This window comes from Homalodisca vitripennis, chromosome 3 (assembly GCF_021130785.1).
Source record: "Homalodisca vitripennis isolate AUS2020 chromosome 3, UT_GWSS_2.1, whole genome shotgun sequence".
NCBI lineage: Eukaryota > Metazoa > Arthropoda > Insecta > Hemiptera > Cicadellidae > Homalodisca > Homalodisca vitripennis.
Genome location: NC_060209.1, coordinates 132054633 through 132072265, shown reverse-complemented (window position 1 = coordinate 132072265; position 17633 = coordinate 132054633). Strand labels below are relative to the sequence as shown.

General features: G+C 34.8%; 1 protein-coding gene across 3 annotated transcripts; it reads right to left on the bottom strand.

The window, feature by feature from the left end:
* Window positions 1-7499: 7499 nt before the first annotated feature.
* Window positions 7500-15527, bottom strand: LOC124357513 (deoxycytidylate deaminase-like). Of its 3 annotated transcripts, none has more exons than XM_046809386.1 (4): window positions 15451-15527; window positions 12186-12421; window positions 11878-12091; window positions 7500-8281 (listed from the first exon to the last, which is right to left on the bottom strand). In XM_046809386.1, the coding sequence occupies exons 2-4, from the start codon at window positions 12370-12372 to the stop codon at window positions 8170-8172; spliced, it is 513 nt and encodes a 170-aa protein (XP_046665342.1). In that variant the 5' UTR covers window positions 12373-12421; window positions 15451-15527; the 3' UTR covers window positions 7500-8169. The 3 variants fall into 3 exon arrangements, with proteins under 3 accessions (XP_046665342.1, XP_046665341.1, XP_046665339.1); XM_046809385.1 differs by lacking the exon at window positions 15451-15527 and adding an exon at window positions 15278-15401; XM_046809383.1 differs by lacking the exon at window positions 15451-15527 and adding an exon at window positions 15074-15391.
* Window positions 15528-17633: the final 2106 nt, after the last annotated feature.

Below are 17633 nucleotides of genomic sequence, written 5' to 3'. Positions count from 1 at the left end.
GGAGAATCATCATTCAAAATCGTAGCGTACTTAGAAAAGAGTTGTTTTGCAGGCTTCTTCATCTAGGGTTGAAGTTTTCGATGGAAAAAGACATCCAAAATTTGTTAGTATCTCGCGATGTTTGAGAAAACGGTCTTCAAGATGAGTGATTAATAAATCAAGGTATGGTAAATACGTAGAAATTCTATAGTAATCTTCAATATCCCCACTCATAACATTGCAACGTTGAGTTTGACGGGAAGCAAGTCTCGGCTTTTTTACTTCAATATCGTGCTTTCCACATGTCTGGCGAACTTCTTCAAAAATCGTACTGAAATTTTCTTCTGTGTGCTTTCTCATATTCATTAATTCTTCTTTTACAGCATCGGCCAACTTTATAGCTTCAACTAAATCCTGATTCTCTGTTTGAAGTACTCGACTTAATGATAAAGCCAACGAATGAACTGATTGAAGAATTTTTAATGAAATTTGAAAATCCAAGGTTCCTATTGCAGATAGAAGTTGAAAAGCGTTGGCCGTCGTTTTTGAATCAGTCCAAGAACTTGAGATGACTTCCAAGGCATCTATAACTGCTGGTTGTAGATGAAAATATATTCCAACTGACTCGTGCTGTTCCACCCATCTCGTCGTACATGATTGTTTCAATTTTTTTTTTTTATTATCACGAAGGTAATCATTTCTAGCAATGGCGTCTTGAAGTGCAAGCAGGCGTTTGGGGTAGTTGAAAAAATTATATACGCTCTGAATAGTGCCTAAACAATGTCTGATCGGAACAACTTTGCACGCGTCACTAACAACCAAATTAAAACTGTGAGCTGCACAATGTGAATACAGAGCTAAATTGTATTTTTCCTGAATATAAGCTTGAGCTCCGTGAAATTCTCCACTCATATTTCTTGTTCCGTCGTAGCACTGACCGAAGAAGTACGTACAATCAATCTGTGAAGTTTCCAGGAACGATAAAATCACATCCGCCAGTCCTTTCCCAGTAAGTTGTGTCGTTGGAATAAAACTCAAGAAATCTTCGCAAATTTTAAATTTACCGTGATCTTCGCTTACGTACCGGATGCAAATCGAAATTTGTTCGACCCCCGAAATGTCCGCTAACTCATCTGTCATAAGCGTAAAGGCCTTAGAATCATTAATCTTATTGATGAGCTGTTTTTGTATCATTTGATTACAAATGGAAATTATTTCATTTTGAATACGGTTGCTAATGTACATCGCATTCTTCGGAGAATGCTCTAAATGAAGTTTTAATTTCACATCAGTTGCCGCACGATATCTCAAAAGAGCTCGAAAATTCCCGTCATTATAATCGGGTCCTTGCAGAACGATTCGACCAGTATCATTATTTCCTCGGAGTGCCAATCCTTGTCGACCACAAAGAATCACTGTTTGAACTATAGCTTCCATATGTTCTCTGCTTTCGGCTAAGAAATCTAGTTTCTGCTTTGATAGTAATAAATCGATCGACAACGTAGCTTGATTATCAATATCACCTCTTAATTCTGATTTTAATAAAGATGTTTTGTGGTATTCCAGTGACGAATGGTTGTTAAAGCTTTCTATAGCTTTCTTCCAATTGGTGAAAGGTTTTGATACTAGGTTACCTACTTGTTGTCCATGAACTCCTGCCTTCGTGACACCAAACAATACACAGCATTTGCAGAATGCTCCGTTTTTTTACCGCCGAATATGCCAACCACTTATACTTCGTTAACCAAGACCTCTGGAATTTTAAATTTCTTGGGCCCGATGCTGGAAATTGATAGGTGTCCGGTGGAACCCAAATATTTTCTTGAAGTTTCTTCGTAGAATCAATGCTCGAAGCTGCAGGCTTGTCAACGAACAGTCCAATATCGTTTGGGTTTACTACTTGTATTTCAGTTATAGTTGTCGAGGCAGATTCTTCATTTGCATTAATTTTTTCAAAACGCGCCAAAGGTTGATTATTTATCTGTAAATACCAAATAAGAATAAATATTCGAAAATTATATTCTAATTTCGCATTAATTATATCTGCATGCGCGACGAGAAAACCTTTAGTGCTAAAGAAATAAGCATTTTATACTTACAGTACATTTACTTCATCGTTCTCAAGTCGTGGTTTTTTACTCAGAAATTTCCGAATGTCCATTTTGTTCCAGTAGAACGATATGATAACGTCGTAACGTGCGTCTTTGAAAACAAACACTGCAGCTTCTGGTGTAATTAGTTCAGTCTGCGCCACTCAGTATACAAAACAAAGCTTGTCGTTAAAACGGCGACTTGACAACGACAACAGCGACGACAAAAACTTAGGGCCGGCCGCCCGTTATCGCTCGCAACAACGCACCTTTCGTGGCTGCAAGACTGAGCGCTGCACGCTCCGTCGCTCTATCGCTCTGGTCCGCGCATGCGCGCTCCGTTTTTGGTCCCGCGCGACCAATTGTGTAGCGCGTCGGAGCTCCAATTTTTAAACAGTATATAACACAAATCAGGCGGAAAGCGCGCGCAATCAAACGATTGGAAATATTTGCGCGCGCATGCGCGTAAACTGACGGCGCAATAGAGCACAATTAAACTGATATATCCCAATCTTCAAGGAGTTTGAACCCCCAAACCCCCCCCCCCCCCATGCGCACGGGCCTGGAGTTAACCCTTTACCACCACAGATACAAGCTGAAGCTGTTGTGTTTTTATTCATCTTGAGTAATTGTTCAAAATGTATATTTTATTATATTTATTTATAATATTATTTTATTTTATAAGCTTCTAAATCAGCTTTTAATCCAAAAGTAACCATTAATATTATTATATTCGTGGTATTTTGTACCAATGATAAAATGAAGTATTTAACTTGTTTATTAGAAAGATGAGGACAAACTAAAACAATTTTATACACGTAACTTTTTATATCTGCAGTGAAAAAAAGTACATTTTTAAAATTACGATATGTTGATGTAGCCAGAACAAACCAAAACAGTTCTATACTTTTCATACCAGCAGTTAAAAACGCACATTTTTTTAAATTAATAAATTTTGTTGTTGCCATAATTATATATTGGGACATTAATACGTAGTCTTTCAAAATTTACATTACGGCACAGCCAGCATAACTAATGGTCAATTACATTTTTTCTAAACTAAACAAAGACACAATTTTTTAAAGGTACACTAAATTCTGCATTAAAACTTTAAAACAAATTCCACATAATAAAAATAATGAATATTATTTGTATACTTAGTACAATTTAACTGTTATAGAATTTTGGCTGCATCTATATTGATTAGGTCCAATGAAATTTTATGCTCCTTGATGTTAAATTGATACAGTATTTAACATTGTTAATTTGTTTCATAATGTTTATTAAATAACTAGCTGACCCCGTGAACTTCGTTTCACTTACCTCTTAACATAAACCATATTAATTTAAACCCTGCTTATGTATTGCAAAACCGGTAACTTTATAAAGGCATCATCATCATAGTATAGGCCATGCTATGGTATCGAACTATTCAAAATTCAATGAATACAGCGCCTTCCACACAGCAGCTGTTGAACAATGCCACAATAATTAAAAAAAAAAAAAAAACATAAAGGTGTCTTTAAAAAGGTGTTTTAAATTTCTATCAGATCAAGTGTCAGATCGCTTTGTTTCTATAATTGGCTGAATTCGTTTGTAACGTGATAGTCACTTTCCTTTAAATTGATTGATTGATTTGTTTTTATAGAAGAAGAACTTTTACAACGCATTGTCCCTTTTACAAAAAGTGGATAGAACGGCAGAATAAAACAACTACCTGTCCCAGTTGCACTAAAAATTGTTAAGATGCGACGAATGTTTGACAATAACCGCTGATACTTTCAACTTTTGTATCAAGTGCGGTCACAATTTGAGCCGCATAATAAGAATTAACAGGGCCAAGGAACAAAAAAAATCAAGTGAAACAACAATTGTCATCAAAACCGAAGTTCGTCTCAACAATGCTATCATCATCATCATCTGAAGGAATAACATTTTCAGAACTTAATTTAACTGGTGAAGAATTAAAATATTTGGATGAGATAGAAGAAAATCAGGAGCACAACATCGGCAATATTCTGGCTGTGCCGAACTTGTCCGAGTCGCCGAGGCCTCCCGCCACGCCGTCAATCTTGTTGGATGAAATATGAGAAAGTCAAGAGCACAACATCAACAATATTCTGGCTGTGCCAGACTTGTCCGAGTCACCGAGGCTTCCCGCCACGCCGTCAGGTCCTAGCGAGCAAAGTGAAGACATCATTAGCAAACCGGGTTTATAAATAATTTTGATATAGAGGTGGAGTTTAACATTTAATTTTAACCCTCATCATTCGAAAGTTATATAGTTTAAAGATTCAAGTGCCGAGAAATTTAAGAAAATATGTTTCTTACCATAAAGACTGATCAATATATGTTTAATTTGATTTGTCGGCACTATAATCGATTTCTGGATCGTAGTAGAATGCTGCTCGTTCCGGGTTCACAGGAGCATTGCGTTTGCGGAATCGGTCAATTTCCTTTTCCCAATGACAGTCCCCTTACCCCTCCAGCCCCTCAATTAGTTCCTATCTGAAATCAAAATTATTTATAAACCCGGCTTGCTAATGATGTCTTCACTTTGCTCGCTAGGACCTGGCGGCGTAGCGGGAAGCCTCGGTGACTCGGACAAGTCTGGCACAGCCAGAATATTGTTGATGTTGTGCTCTTGACTTTCTCATATTTCATCCAACGAGATTGACGGCGTGGCGGGAGGCCTCGGCGACTCGGACAAGTTCGGCACAGCCAGAATATTGCCGATGTTGTGCTCCTGATTTTCTTCTATCTCATCCAAATAGTTTAACTCTTCACCAGTGCCCTCACCAATGAGTCCCCTTACCCCTCCAGCCCCTCAAGTTAGTTCCTATCTGCCTTCACTCTACACATGTTGTCTACGTTCTCCGCTCTATCATAACCAAACAAAATTAGTTTGACAAGACTAATCTCACTGAGTTTTGCTTGTAATGGTGAATGCGCTCCTGCTCGCGCATCCACGAGCAGGGCGGCAGGAAGCGGACGGAAAATTCGAAGGCGCGCCGTGTCTTTTTAAGAATCAACACAGATTCCATTTATAATTGGGTTTTTACAATGTAAAACTCAAAATTTTAAATATTATTCTCCCAGAAGGAGCAACATATTTTTAATTTCAAAATATATTAAATTACATTTTTTAAACATTGTGGACATTTTAAAATATGGTGGAAAAATTAACTCATGTTTTTCAATATAAAAAAATATGTCAACATAAATGGAGAAACCTACACTGAATCAGCAAAAATACAACTAAACTATGTTGATAACATTGTCACTGAGCTGATTGGCGAATCAGCTAAATGGGCTCAAAGCCAACTAACTCTATTAAAAACGTGGGTAGAAACAGCAAATTAAGCCTTTAACACAAATCACCTGCTTGCTAAAAGTGATTCCAAAAGAGTACCTTAAGGTTCCAAGTCTTCCTAATTCATAATCTTGGGTCTGCACTGGAAACATATTACTGATGCTCTCTCTTACAATTTGAATTGTCTCTTACACGAAAAATAATTTTCTTAATAACACTGTCAAGACTTAAGATTTTAATAGACTTTTCAGCACACGATCATTTGGAGCAAATATTTCTGGCAAATATTGTGGAACAGTTGGGATGGGATTTACCAATATCCTATGACTAGCCAAAGCTTGGCACACTTTCATGGCGCAACTGCCTGCCTATCAAACATTCGCATTCCTAGTGGTTTTTAAATTCTCACAAGCATGTACCATGTGATATCATGGTTTTTTTACATTTCTCAATGAGGATTGTGTACTGTATACTGACTATGGTACAAACTATGGTCATCAATGAGACGATACATACAATGCCTGCAAAAACATTAAAACCATACTATTCAATGAACTTTCATTCTAACGTATTCATAACAATTGACAAAATAAATAAAAGTCAGTAATAGACCCTATCTTATTCAATAAATTTTATTTGACACAAAATATTTGCTGAAATGTTTTTAATTGACTCTAATGATGGTGAGAAATGAAATATACTGCTCAGTACATGTACAAAAGTGCAACTACTCCCCTGAAGGTTGTAATTCCAATTCTTGGTCATGAACAGCCTCTGGTACTAAACCCCTCGGGGGGCGGTATTCAAGTTGTGTACATGTAGAGCAATGGAACTGTGCCCCTGGGCACAGCATTCTATTTTTAATATAGGTAAAAGTTAAGAGTTTCTCACCAAAAGAAAGCCACTGAGTAACAATAATAGATAAGTGTAAAGGGAGAGAGGGTTTATCATTGGAAATCTATTAGTGTACATGGTGAAAAAAAGTTACAATTATTTTTTGTGTGTTATACAGTGCATTTTTGTAAGAAAAAATTAAAATTTTAAGTACTTTGTATTTTTACCCTAACAATACAGTAATTTCCGAGAAAATTCAGTAATGTGGCAACCCCAAGTCAAGCTCAACTATAAATGAGCCACTTTGAAAGCAACCTGCGCGAAGATTTCTTGCACATAGGGGGAGGGAGGAGCAGGAGCTAGACCATGCCTACCACCACCCCCTCTTTCACTGCTCTGTCTATTTCCTTTATAAGACAAAACTGGGAACTAAGTGCTTTGCTTCCCTGCGTTGGTGTTTTGGAATATCACGCTATGTTTGTTATACTCGTTGTTATGGAATAACAATTATTATTAAATATTATTATTTATGTTAAGAAAAGTGCATAGCATCTATTTAATATTATGTTAGTATAATTAAGAAGTATTTTAACAAATGTTTATTGTTAACAGCTGTTGTTATTATTACTGGGTTTGTAAAACAGCTGTTATGTAACATATATGAGTGATAAAGACGTGGCGACTGAGGAGTGGTTGGTAAGGAATGTGGAGGGGGAAGTGAGTCCGCACTTCTCTTTCACAACATCTCTCTCTCTCACACTCCCTCAGCACTGTTCACTTAACAGGTCGCTTTCAAAGCGGCTTATCTACAGTGATAAGATATAGTTTATCTAACCTCACATTTGCTGATTCAGCCAATAATGCAATCTTGACTTCTAGCCATTTCCTGATTGGAGGCCCACTAGTTGCTGTCCCACACACGGTCCTCCATCATGTTCCAACCAGTGAATATGGAAACAACTATGATCAGAGTATCTCCAAATGCAACATCAGTATGTGAAGTGGATTACATTCACTCCCCAACTTCAAATTGGAGATAGGTCCTAACTCCATTTCCCCTCTCCACTCCTCAAATGACATTTAGAACTAATCATTCTCTTGCACTAAGGAAGAGATGGCATAGTACACATGGTAAATGTTCAGAATCCATGTAACCTCTTGAAAAGACCCATTTGCCAGGTCTTTCTTCTCACAACTAATTGTCTAGTCTACCTATCCCTGTAAATAAGTTTGAAATGATGTGGAATAATTAGGATTTAAAAGATTCAAAATTAAAAGAGCTATTTAAATTTATATTTGTTTTTAATTAATTAACAGTCAATTTAATATAATAAAAAGACAATATGAATATTATAAATCGGATAATGTAAAAACTTTGGATAAAGGCACAAATGGTAACATATACCAAACACTAGCACATACATTATACTTAAATTACACAAATTCATACATAATTAAACTTTCCATCACAAGTATACGCAGTACAATGACTATCACAAAACTTAATTCTAGAAATAAATACGCACCATGTAAAATAGTTGTACCAGTCAAATTTTGTAAAAGTTGTAAATATAATTCATATTTAAATATATCAAACAAAAAATTAAAAAACCTCCTAGGACTAAAATCTTAGATACAAATTTAAAATTAAATATGTTATGTAACATTAGACAAAATATGAATTAGTTAAAAAAATCCACAGTTATAGATTTATTGTCTGTACTTATTATGAATGTATACAAATGCATAACAAAATTACATAACATGTAAAAATTTAGTAAAGTGGATTTTATTACACTAATGGTGGAAATTGGTAATACAATCAAACAATAAACCATTGTTTTCATTGATGTTTTAAAATAAACTAACAATAAAATTGATATTATTATGCTTTGATGTTAAGAACTTGAAAGACTTTATCCATGTTAAAGATTATCACACATAAATCTTGAATCAGTTATCATCAATTTTCCGCTTGACTGGGGTGGGAGGAAGTTGAGTTTGTTCATTCCAGTTTATCTCAGAGAAATCGATGGTCACTTTTTTGCTTTTAGGAATGTATTGTCTGGAATACAATAAAATTCTTAAAATTTCACTCAATTACCATATTTATGTTAAGTTACATACTTAAAACTAAAATGATTAAATAAGGAAAGTAATTTTACTGTAAGGTAAAATAAACATTCCTATTGAAGTTGGATAGGTATGAAAACTTAAATATTAAATTTAATGCAATTTATTTATCTTACAGAGTGTCTGTAAAATAATGAGACTGAGTCTGGCAAGGAGAATTTATTAATTATACTGGTATATACGCCATTAACATTATTTTCATAATGCAAGGACTTCCTCATGTAAGATTATGTTTAATGATCTTGAAAAAGAGACTTTTTATACTTCTCTTGAGCACCGGGAACAGGAAATGTCTGCTTGGCTCATATACGGAGGCAGTTATAAGGATACAACTCCTATCATATAACAACTTCTAGGATATAACAAAGTTGGTGTGCGCTGGAGCGATATTGTGGTTGATTTGAAATAACTTTTCATTTAAAAGGTCAAAGTTTCAGAAATAAAATGTTTTCTTGAAATAATGTCTTTAGCAATCGGTCTCACACATGTACAGGGTGGCGCATATGTCAGTTTCCCCAGACGAGAAATTTAAAGGTGTTTTAGGTTAATTGAATAAAACACTTTTAGGCAAAAAAAAAAACAAATTCATTATATGAAATTACTTACATATTACCATACAATTTTATAGCAGTTTTCGAAATGTCCACCTTAACTTTGTATACACTTCATACAACGACTGAGAACAGAATCACAAATTTTTAGCAATAAAGGTTTATCATTATTAACAAATTCAAATACATTTCTAATTAAGTTTCTGAGTTCATCAAGATTTTGAAGCATACACAAGCACCCCACAGTGAAAAATCACATGGCGAGCACGCGGGCCAATCAATTGTACCACGGCGATCAATCCATTTATTAAATGTGTTATTTAAAAAATCTGTAACTTGGATACCGAAATGTGCTGGGGTACCATCTTGTTGCCAGATGAGCGAATGAATATTGGATTGTGTCTGAGCTTGGGAACTACTACTTCTTGCAGCAACCGTAAGTAACTTTCTAACATTTTAAAAACACACACAAACAAATAACAGATGCAAAGAGCGTCACTTTACACTAGCCACTGCAACAGACAACAATGAACTTACTCCGTGTTGCTGCCAACTTAACATTGTTACCAACCTATCGAAACAAAATATCACAATTTATGAGGAAACTGACATATGTGTCACCCTGTATGAGTTGGAGTCAAAAAGTTCCCAGAATTGATTAAAATATACACCCAGAGCACTCACCGGTGGTACATTTGTTTTGCAGCAGGAGTTAATTATGGGGAGAGGATATTTGTAGTGTTGGTATCACTCAGTTGCCTTTGTTTATAAATGTGGAAAGTGTTTTCATGTGTCTGCAGATTAACCTTGTCAATTTATAAAATATGGCATTAGTGAACAGCGACCAAACATTAAATTCTATGTTTTTCTTCAAAGTCATCTAGTGAGAGTTTAGTTGATAATTCATGCTTACAGCGATGATGAAGGAGAGTCAAGATTATGAATGGCATAAATGTTATCATGTGAACATTGAAGATGACGCTCATAATGTTGGAGAGTGGATCTGCAGTGGACCTCCCAACTGCAACCAGTGATGAAAACATTGAGCAAGTACAGCATGCTGTAAGAGCTAACATAAGACTAACAATTGACAAAATTGTATTAGAGGTATCATATGGTTTTGTCCACAGCTTCTCTCATGATCATTTGAACATGCATCAAACCTGTTTGCGAATGGTTCTAAAAATGCTGACTGACGACCACAAAGAAAATCACCCTGTAAAAAGAGTGGGAAACAATTGGTTTTTGCTTCATGACAACACCCCTGCACATCAGTCTTTGTTAGTATGTAATTATCTAACCAAGAACTATGTTATCACGCTAGAACATCCTCCCTATTCGCCTGACCTGGCACCAGCCAATTTCTTCCTGTTCTCCCAGTTGAAATCATTGTTGAAGGGAAAACAATTCGCAGATGCTGAAGCTGTCTAGGAAATGACAAACAAAAACTATTAAAGAACTTTTACAAAATTGTTTCCAAAAGTGTTTTAAACAGCTGTATGAATGTTACGTCAAGTGTGATGTTGCAGGAGGAGATTATTTTGAGGCAAAACACATTTGTAAGATTTTAACTTTGTTTAATAAGTATTTAAAAACCTATTTGAACTTTTTGACTCTACCTTGTATATATGAGCCTACAAGATTTTTACTTTAGCCATAATTTTGTTCAAACTGTTGAAGTGGATCCAAAATTTACAGTATCCTGTTCATTCTTGAACTCACTGAACAACTAGAAAAAGGATTAGTCCTAATCAGGTCATCTTATAAGTCTTTACCACGACAAATTTCCTGTTAACAGTTTTGTCCAGGTTAAAGTAAAATGTTAACTTGTTGCATTGTTCCAGCGAATGCTCCACTTTCTTCTTGTGACACAAGTGATACTCGTTTAATTAAAGCTTGAATGCAACTACCACCCTATATGTTTTCTATTATTGGTTATATATTCACCGTGCAGTACACGTCTAACAGCACATACTAATGTAAAGCTTTACGGAGAACTTCATGCCTACTGTCGTGCGGGTTGTGTCAACTGTCCTCGCGACACGCGTGAAGGTGATTAAATAGATTTTACTGTACCCTACCTTTTGTACCTAAGCTCATGTTCATATATGTTTTATTTATATGTAATTGTTGTTGTTGTATCACTATAAAAACGTAAAAAATATAGGTGTAAAAGGAACTTATAATTTATTATGAAACAATATGTAAATTAATTCACACTGAATTGATGTTTACATAAAATAGTATAATTTTGTTATAATAGTGTTAAAGAGGCAATTTTTATTGCAGTAACAGTAAAAGGATTGTATTGGATCTTTTTGCACGTGGACATATAGGTACAAATATAATGTGTTTTTATCTATATTATACAGTTTATCCGCCGATTCACTCCGAATATTTTTAAAATTACACTGCAAGACGTCATGGTTCTGAAGAGGGTAAAAGCAGAACAGGAAAGAATCGGTTATCTTATCTGGGATGGCATGGCTTTATTTATTAAATATATTTAAACGCATATATGACGGATATAAGCAAATACAAAATACTCGTAATTGAATCATAATATATATATATATATTAGCAGTTGCCTGCGGCTTCACACACAATTTTCTGTTGAAAAACAGGACACTATATTCATGTATTTTTTTTCTATTACAATCTAAACTGTCCTGAGATAATTGATAGTCATTCCTTCGTGAGCCTCTAGGGCTCAAAAGGAAGTTATGTAACACATTTCCTGCCTCTATCTCTCGTGGTTTTTGCTCGGCGTTGATAAGTCAAGTTGGAATTACATTGATTGGTATTTCAAAAGAAAATTTTGTTAGTAAATAGCAACATGATTTAAATCAGTGAAGATTCATATAAATTCTATTTTCTACAAGTAATTAATGGAAGCATATTCTATTGCGACCTATCTTTGTAGTCTATTAACTGTATACCTCTCTTATGTTAAAAAAATGCTCAATGGAAAACTTACGTATACTTGATTCCCGCAGCATCAAACATCCTTTTAGCAGCTATAGTTTCAATTTTGTGAGCATGCTTGTCAGAAAGGTAAATTACTTCTGTTATTCCAGATTGTATAATGATCTTGGCACATTCATTGCAGGGGAACAACCCAACGTAAATCGTACAGCCTCGAACATCTGTTGAATTCTTGTTCACAATAGCATTCATTTCTGCATGACACACTGAAAACATTTTCATAACAATTGAAAATTGTAGCACATTCTCACTTATAATTTAATAAACATACTGAAACTTGGTCGAAATCACAATACTCACCATAAAGATATTTACTGTCCAATTTAGAGTCACATTCCTTGGCCCAAGGGAATTCATCGTCACTACAACCAGTTGGCATCCCATTGTAACCTGTACCCACAATTTTGTGTTGCTTGTTAACAATACAAGCTCCAACTTGTGAACAAGGATCTTTGCTCCGTTTAGCTGCTAAAAACGCTACAGACATGAAGTACTCCGGCCATTCCAGATAGTCTGTTCGTTTGCTATTGACATCCCTGAAATTAAAAAAGTATTTTAAATTGCTCAACCATATAACCAATAATTTTAAACTGATTTTAATGACCTATATTTTCTAGACATGTAGTTGGATTTCACCACTTTTTCATATGTATTTCTATTTTATTTTCTCTCATTACCTTAATGTAGAAGAAAAATATGCGTATTGTAATGTAATGTAACGTGTCTGTGGCAAAAATCGATTTTAAAGTTTTTATTGAAATAGTGAGTTAAAAAGTAAAAAAATAGGATTTGTAGGATAAGTATCAATATATGCTCGCTGCCAGGAATCATGCCAGGATGTAGGAGCTTTGATACAATGTGGCATAATCTTTAGAGAGAACTAGAAAATACTTACAAACAAACCATTTAAAATACATTTGTATTTTTTTATTTTTATGATAAAAAAATTCATGTATAGTAGTCTCTGTCTAATTTATACCTCAGAACTAGAGGCTTGATCGGATAACTTTTTTCTAGATAAACCGATATGCTCTAAAACTCATTTTATTACAGTTTTCTGTCATTAATCACACAGTCATACTTGGAAAACGCACATATCCTACAACTGCATTTGTAAAAGCGGGGGATGTTAATACACCATGAAAACTCTAGATAATACTATACTAATAAAGAATTAGTAGGACTTTACAGGAATAGAACAATAGAATATTCTAACAGACCCATATGAGTCATAAAGTTTAGTTGAAATAGCACCGTTATTCATTTCCGGCCAACACAACAGGGTTAAAGCAATGCCTTATTAAAAAGTGACTGATTAAAAAGATGTAAATATTTTCAAAACAGGGATTGGTTAAGGTAATGGTTGGTTGAAAGGTGGTCGGGGGGGGGGGGGGTTGTATTGTAGCCTTCTTAATTTGCCAAAACCCCGATTTTGTTAAATAAATTATTTGCCAACATGCTAGTTAACAAAAGCTTAAAAGGATTTCACAAACATAAAACAATGATCTTTAATTCTGAGAACTCATTTTTACCAGTAATACAATATATTTTCCTTGTATCATCTTAAAAATGGTCATTCCATTGGTGAAACACATTCTTTAGTAGAGTAATAGTACATTTTTGTTTCGCTTATCACAAGCAATCAAAATGAGAATTTCCAACGATAAGAAAATTGTTTTACTAAAGTACTTGAAAGCCTAAACAATTTCAAAGCATGTCACTTACATTTTTATTTTGTTAGCCCTAGAGGATATGTGTTAACCATGAGTATATATAAACAAAATGTATAAAATATGTATGAAGCCTGAAGGAAATGGGCAGTAGGCTAATAATAAGATAAGGCTATGGATGCATGTCTTTTAGCACAAGACAAACAATACAAAATAAAGTATAGTGTGCTAAGAACTAAATCAGCCGACTTTAGCTTCTTTAACTCTTTAGGCAATTGAAAGTAAGTAGGAGTTTCAATTTTTTCTGGGAAGAAATAAGGCAAATGTAAAGTCCTGCTTTGAATGTCATGTTTTGTCGAATTTCTTACATTTTAATCAATATTGCTAACTTCTTCACTTCCTAAGCAGTTTCAATTAGAAAAATCAACACAACTAAATGGGGCTTGTAAAAGATAAGCAGAGGTAGCCTAGATTTAAAGACTAATTCGGGAAGACTTTAATAAGCGGTCTATATTCGTTATTCAATTGCTATTATTGAACAATTCGTTACATTATCCAACTTGATGTATGTAAATATTGTGGATAATAAGAGTTATAATAAACTGCTGTAACAAGAAAAATATTGTACATTACAATTTTAAATTCACAAATTTTACAATTACATTACAAATCAACAAAACCAACTATGGCCTATACTTAGATATCAAAGAAACCTTACAATATTTATAACTTACCCAGCTAGATATCAATAAGTAACCGCTTTTGTGAAATGGAGGAAAGAATTCTCCCCATGTGTTACCAGGAGCCAAACCCACTTTTGAAGCTTCTTAAACAAATCTTGTCACTTGTAAGAAATATCTTACATATTTTCCTCATATTCATCGCCATTTTCAAAGTCTCAAAAATTAGTTACTTCTTGTTACATTCTGTTCTTACCGGAATTAGTAATAAATTTAAAACAAACACTCCAATAATATACTTTTTTATTTTTGTATAAAAAGTATATTATTGGAGTGTTTGTTTTACATTTATATACTTCTTGTTGTTTATTATTTATATTAAAATTACTGTAACTAAGAAGTTGAAATCATATGATGTTAAATAAATTGTAATATCGAATTATCATTTGGATAAAAACAATTGTACCATTCGATAATAGCGATTGAATAATGACTGTAGGCCGCTTATTAAAGGCTACCCATAATTTGTTTCCTAATGGCAAAAATATGAAATTTTGAACTAACCTAAGAACAATTGTTAACTTAAATGTTAACAATGCTACAAAGATAACAATGTTTGTTATAAGCCCAAACATAGCTTATATTGATAGAAGGCACTGCTTAAAAATATCTCCTCCCTTTTACAAGTGAAACATTATTTTATACAAACAAGAATGATAAAATTCATAACCTAAAATGTATAACCTTCAACATAACACAAATGTCATACTCAAATATACTGACAAGAATTATAATAGTCTGAGATAAACCAAATTGACAAATATTTAATAATTTATACCTGGATTGTTTTCCATTTTTATCTTCTATGTGGTTAGTATGACTTCCATTGCTGTTAGATGTCATTTTATTTGGAAAATTTACTAGGCTAGCCTATAGTACTGAGTACTTTACCACAAAATTAATTAACTAACAATTTAAATAATTTTAATAAAAAATAGTAATAACTAAAAAGATGTTTGTTGAACCTACTCTAGTTTCTTACTTTATAACTTGTCAGAATTACACTGAGATAGAACATAGAATTGTTGTGAACTAATTAAGGTGTTGCTAAAATGGTGTAAAATCCCGCGTTCAAGTGAATCGTCAAGGTGGTAGTGTTGGCGTTTACGCGGTCGCGGTCATTCATAACAGTCTTGATACATTAACCGAACTAACCGGTTATTTTTATATGCGCCGCAGTCGGTTAAATTATTCGTTACTTGTCATCAACATAGCACTTATCCTTACTGTGTGCATGGATATTTAATAATTATATTTATGTATCTATTCTTTACTTGTTACTGGTTAAACACTCATCACTTACTATCTACTCGATTCACTCATTACTCTTTCACCTTCTCCATCGTAGTTACATGCCTAAATCTTGGAAACATATTTTAGAAATGATACAAACAATGCGTATAACTACTCGTATTTCATTAGTCCTTCTCCGTAGATTAATGGTTATAGTCTCGGCTCTTAACCGAGAGATCACGGGTTCAAATTTCGGGAAGGTCCAATAATGTTGTAATAATAATAAAAACCAGTGCACTTCGAAGCCGGCTAAAAACCAGTGCACTTCGAAGCCGGCATAGCTGACGCTGAGGCTTAAATGAGATAAAAAAATTAAAAAAAGCTATTTTATTGCAAGTCACATTGATCCTTGACCTTATTTGTCCTCCAAGAAAATCTAGGAGTGGGAGAAACAAAAGAAGAGAGGTTTTCTACAATGAAGAGGTCAGAATTGAAGAGAAAGTTCTTAGAAGCTAACAATCAATATATTCTCATTGAAGACCATGGTGACAAAGTAAAAGGGAACATCAGACTTAAAACTATAAGAGCTTTGTTGCACCTTTAACTCTATCTACATCAGCACATCTGGTAATAAAAGCAGGGCCGTCTGGGATGTGATTATTGCGAACAAAACCCTAATAAAGTACCACAAAACGAGATAAAATCCATGTCAGTTGATGAAGTGAACATCACGGATCCTGATGAAATCGCGCCTCAAGTCACTCAGCTCCTATTCCATTGGTAGAAGTCTACAGCGGCATATTAAAAACTGAATGAGTTTACAACTACAAACAAGCAGGAATTGGTTGAGACAATCGACTCTATAAAACAAAAACTTTCTCTGGGCTCAGACGAAAGCTCTTGAACAATGGTTAAGCTGTGGAAGGAGGAGTTCCTGGTGCCACGTGTACACATTTGCAAATCTTTCTTTTCAACAGGCGCGTTTATCTTCTAAACTAATGTTGGCTAAAGTTTTTCCTCTCCATAAACGAGGGAAACAAGACGACATGGGCAATATATGCCAATAACTTTGGTCCCGACTTTCTCAAAGATCATCGAGAAACTCGTCATAAAATAGACTAATTTATCACTTCAACATCAATGGCCTTCTTACCAAATGTCAGAATGATTTCATGTAGGTCTACGCTGACATGGTGGGTGGAACTTCTTGAAGATATCATCGATAACATAGAACATGACTGCTCCGTTTCTGGGATCTTCATGGACATGAGCAAGGCTTTTGATTGCCTGGGATTCCACGAATTGATTCTAACCAAACTGAGCTCCCTTGGAATTATGCAGGACAAGATTCTATTCTCTTCAACAAATAGCGAAATAGGTCATGCTGTAGGTTTTGGGACCTGGCATGTTTATATTGTTTACCAATGACCTACCATCTTATGTCAGCCTTTATGGCAATTGCTATATGTATCTCCACGATACCTTCATCTTACAATGAGGAAAGAATGCGGATTCATTTGAGGTAAATTCCGTAATTGTCATGAGTGTGGAAACCGTCTACTGCTTCAGGAATGACTTGATTCTTAACGAAAAACAATGCATTTGTGGTTCTGACCAAAGAAAAAGTTTATCACTGGTATTCCTGATCTTCTGATCACAGACAACACGAAACACCTGGGTGTTGTTGTAGATGTTGACCTGTCTTTGAAAAATCACACAGATTGTCTTTGCAAGAGACTTAGCATTGCCTCATACGTCATTAAAAGTTATCACTGTACCCATTAAGGAGGCAGTTAGAGCGACTATGCGTTGTTGATTGTCATATGACCTATGGGATCGCTCTGTGGAGAGAAACGTCCTGCTCCAATTTGGAAAGAGTCCTACTTATCCAGAAGAGGGCGATTAGAACAATGGCTGGACTGGAATTTCGTGAAAGCTGTAGGAAGACCTTCCGTAAGTGCAAAATCCTGACCGTGGTATCAGCTTACATCTTGGCAGCTATAATAGTAGCTTGTTCTAACAACTCACCGCTATACACCAGCACCGAACCAGTCATGCGAATGACTTAAACCTTTCTTCCCATAGCACAGCGCTGTTTGCGAAGA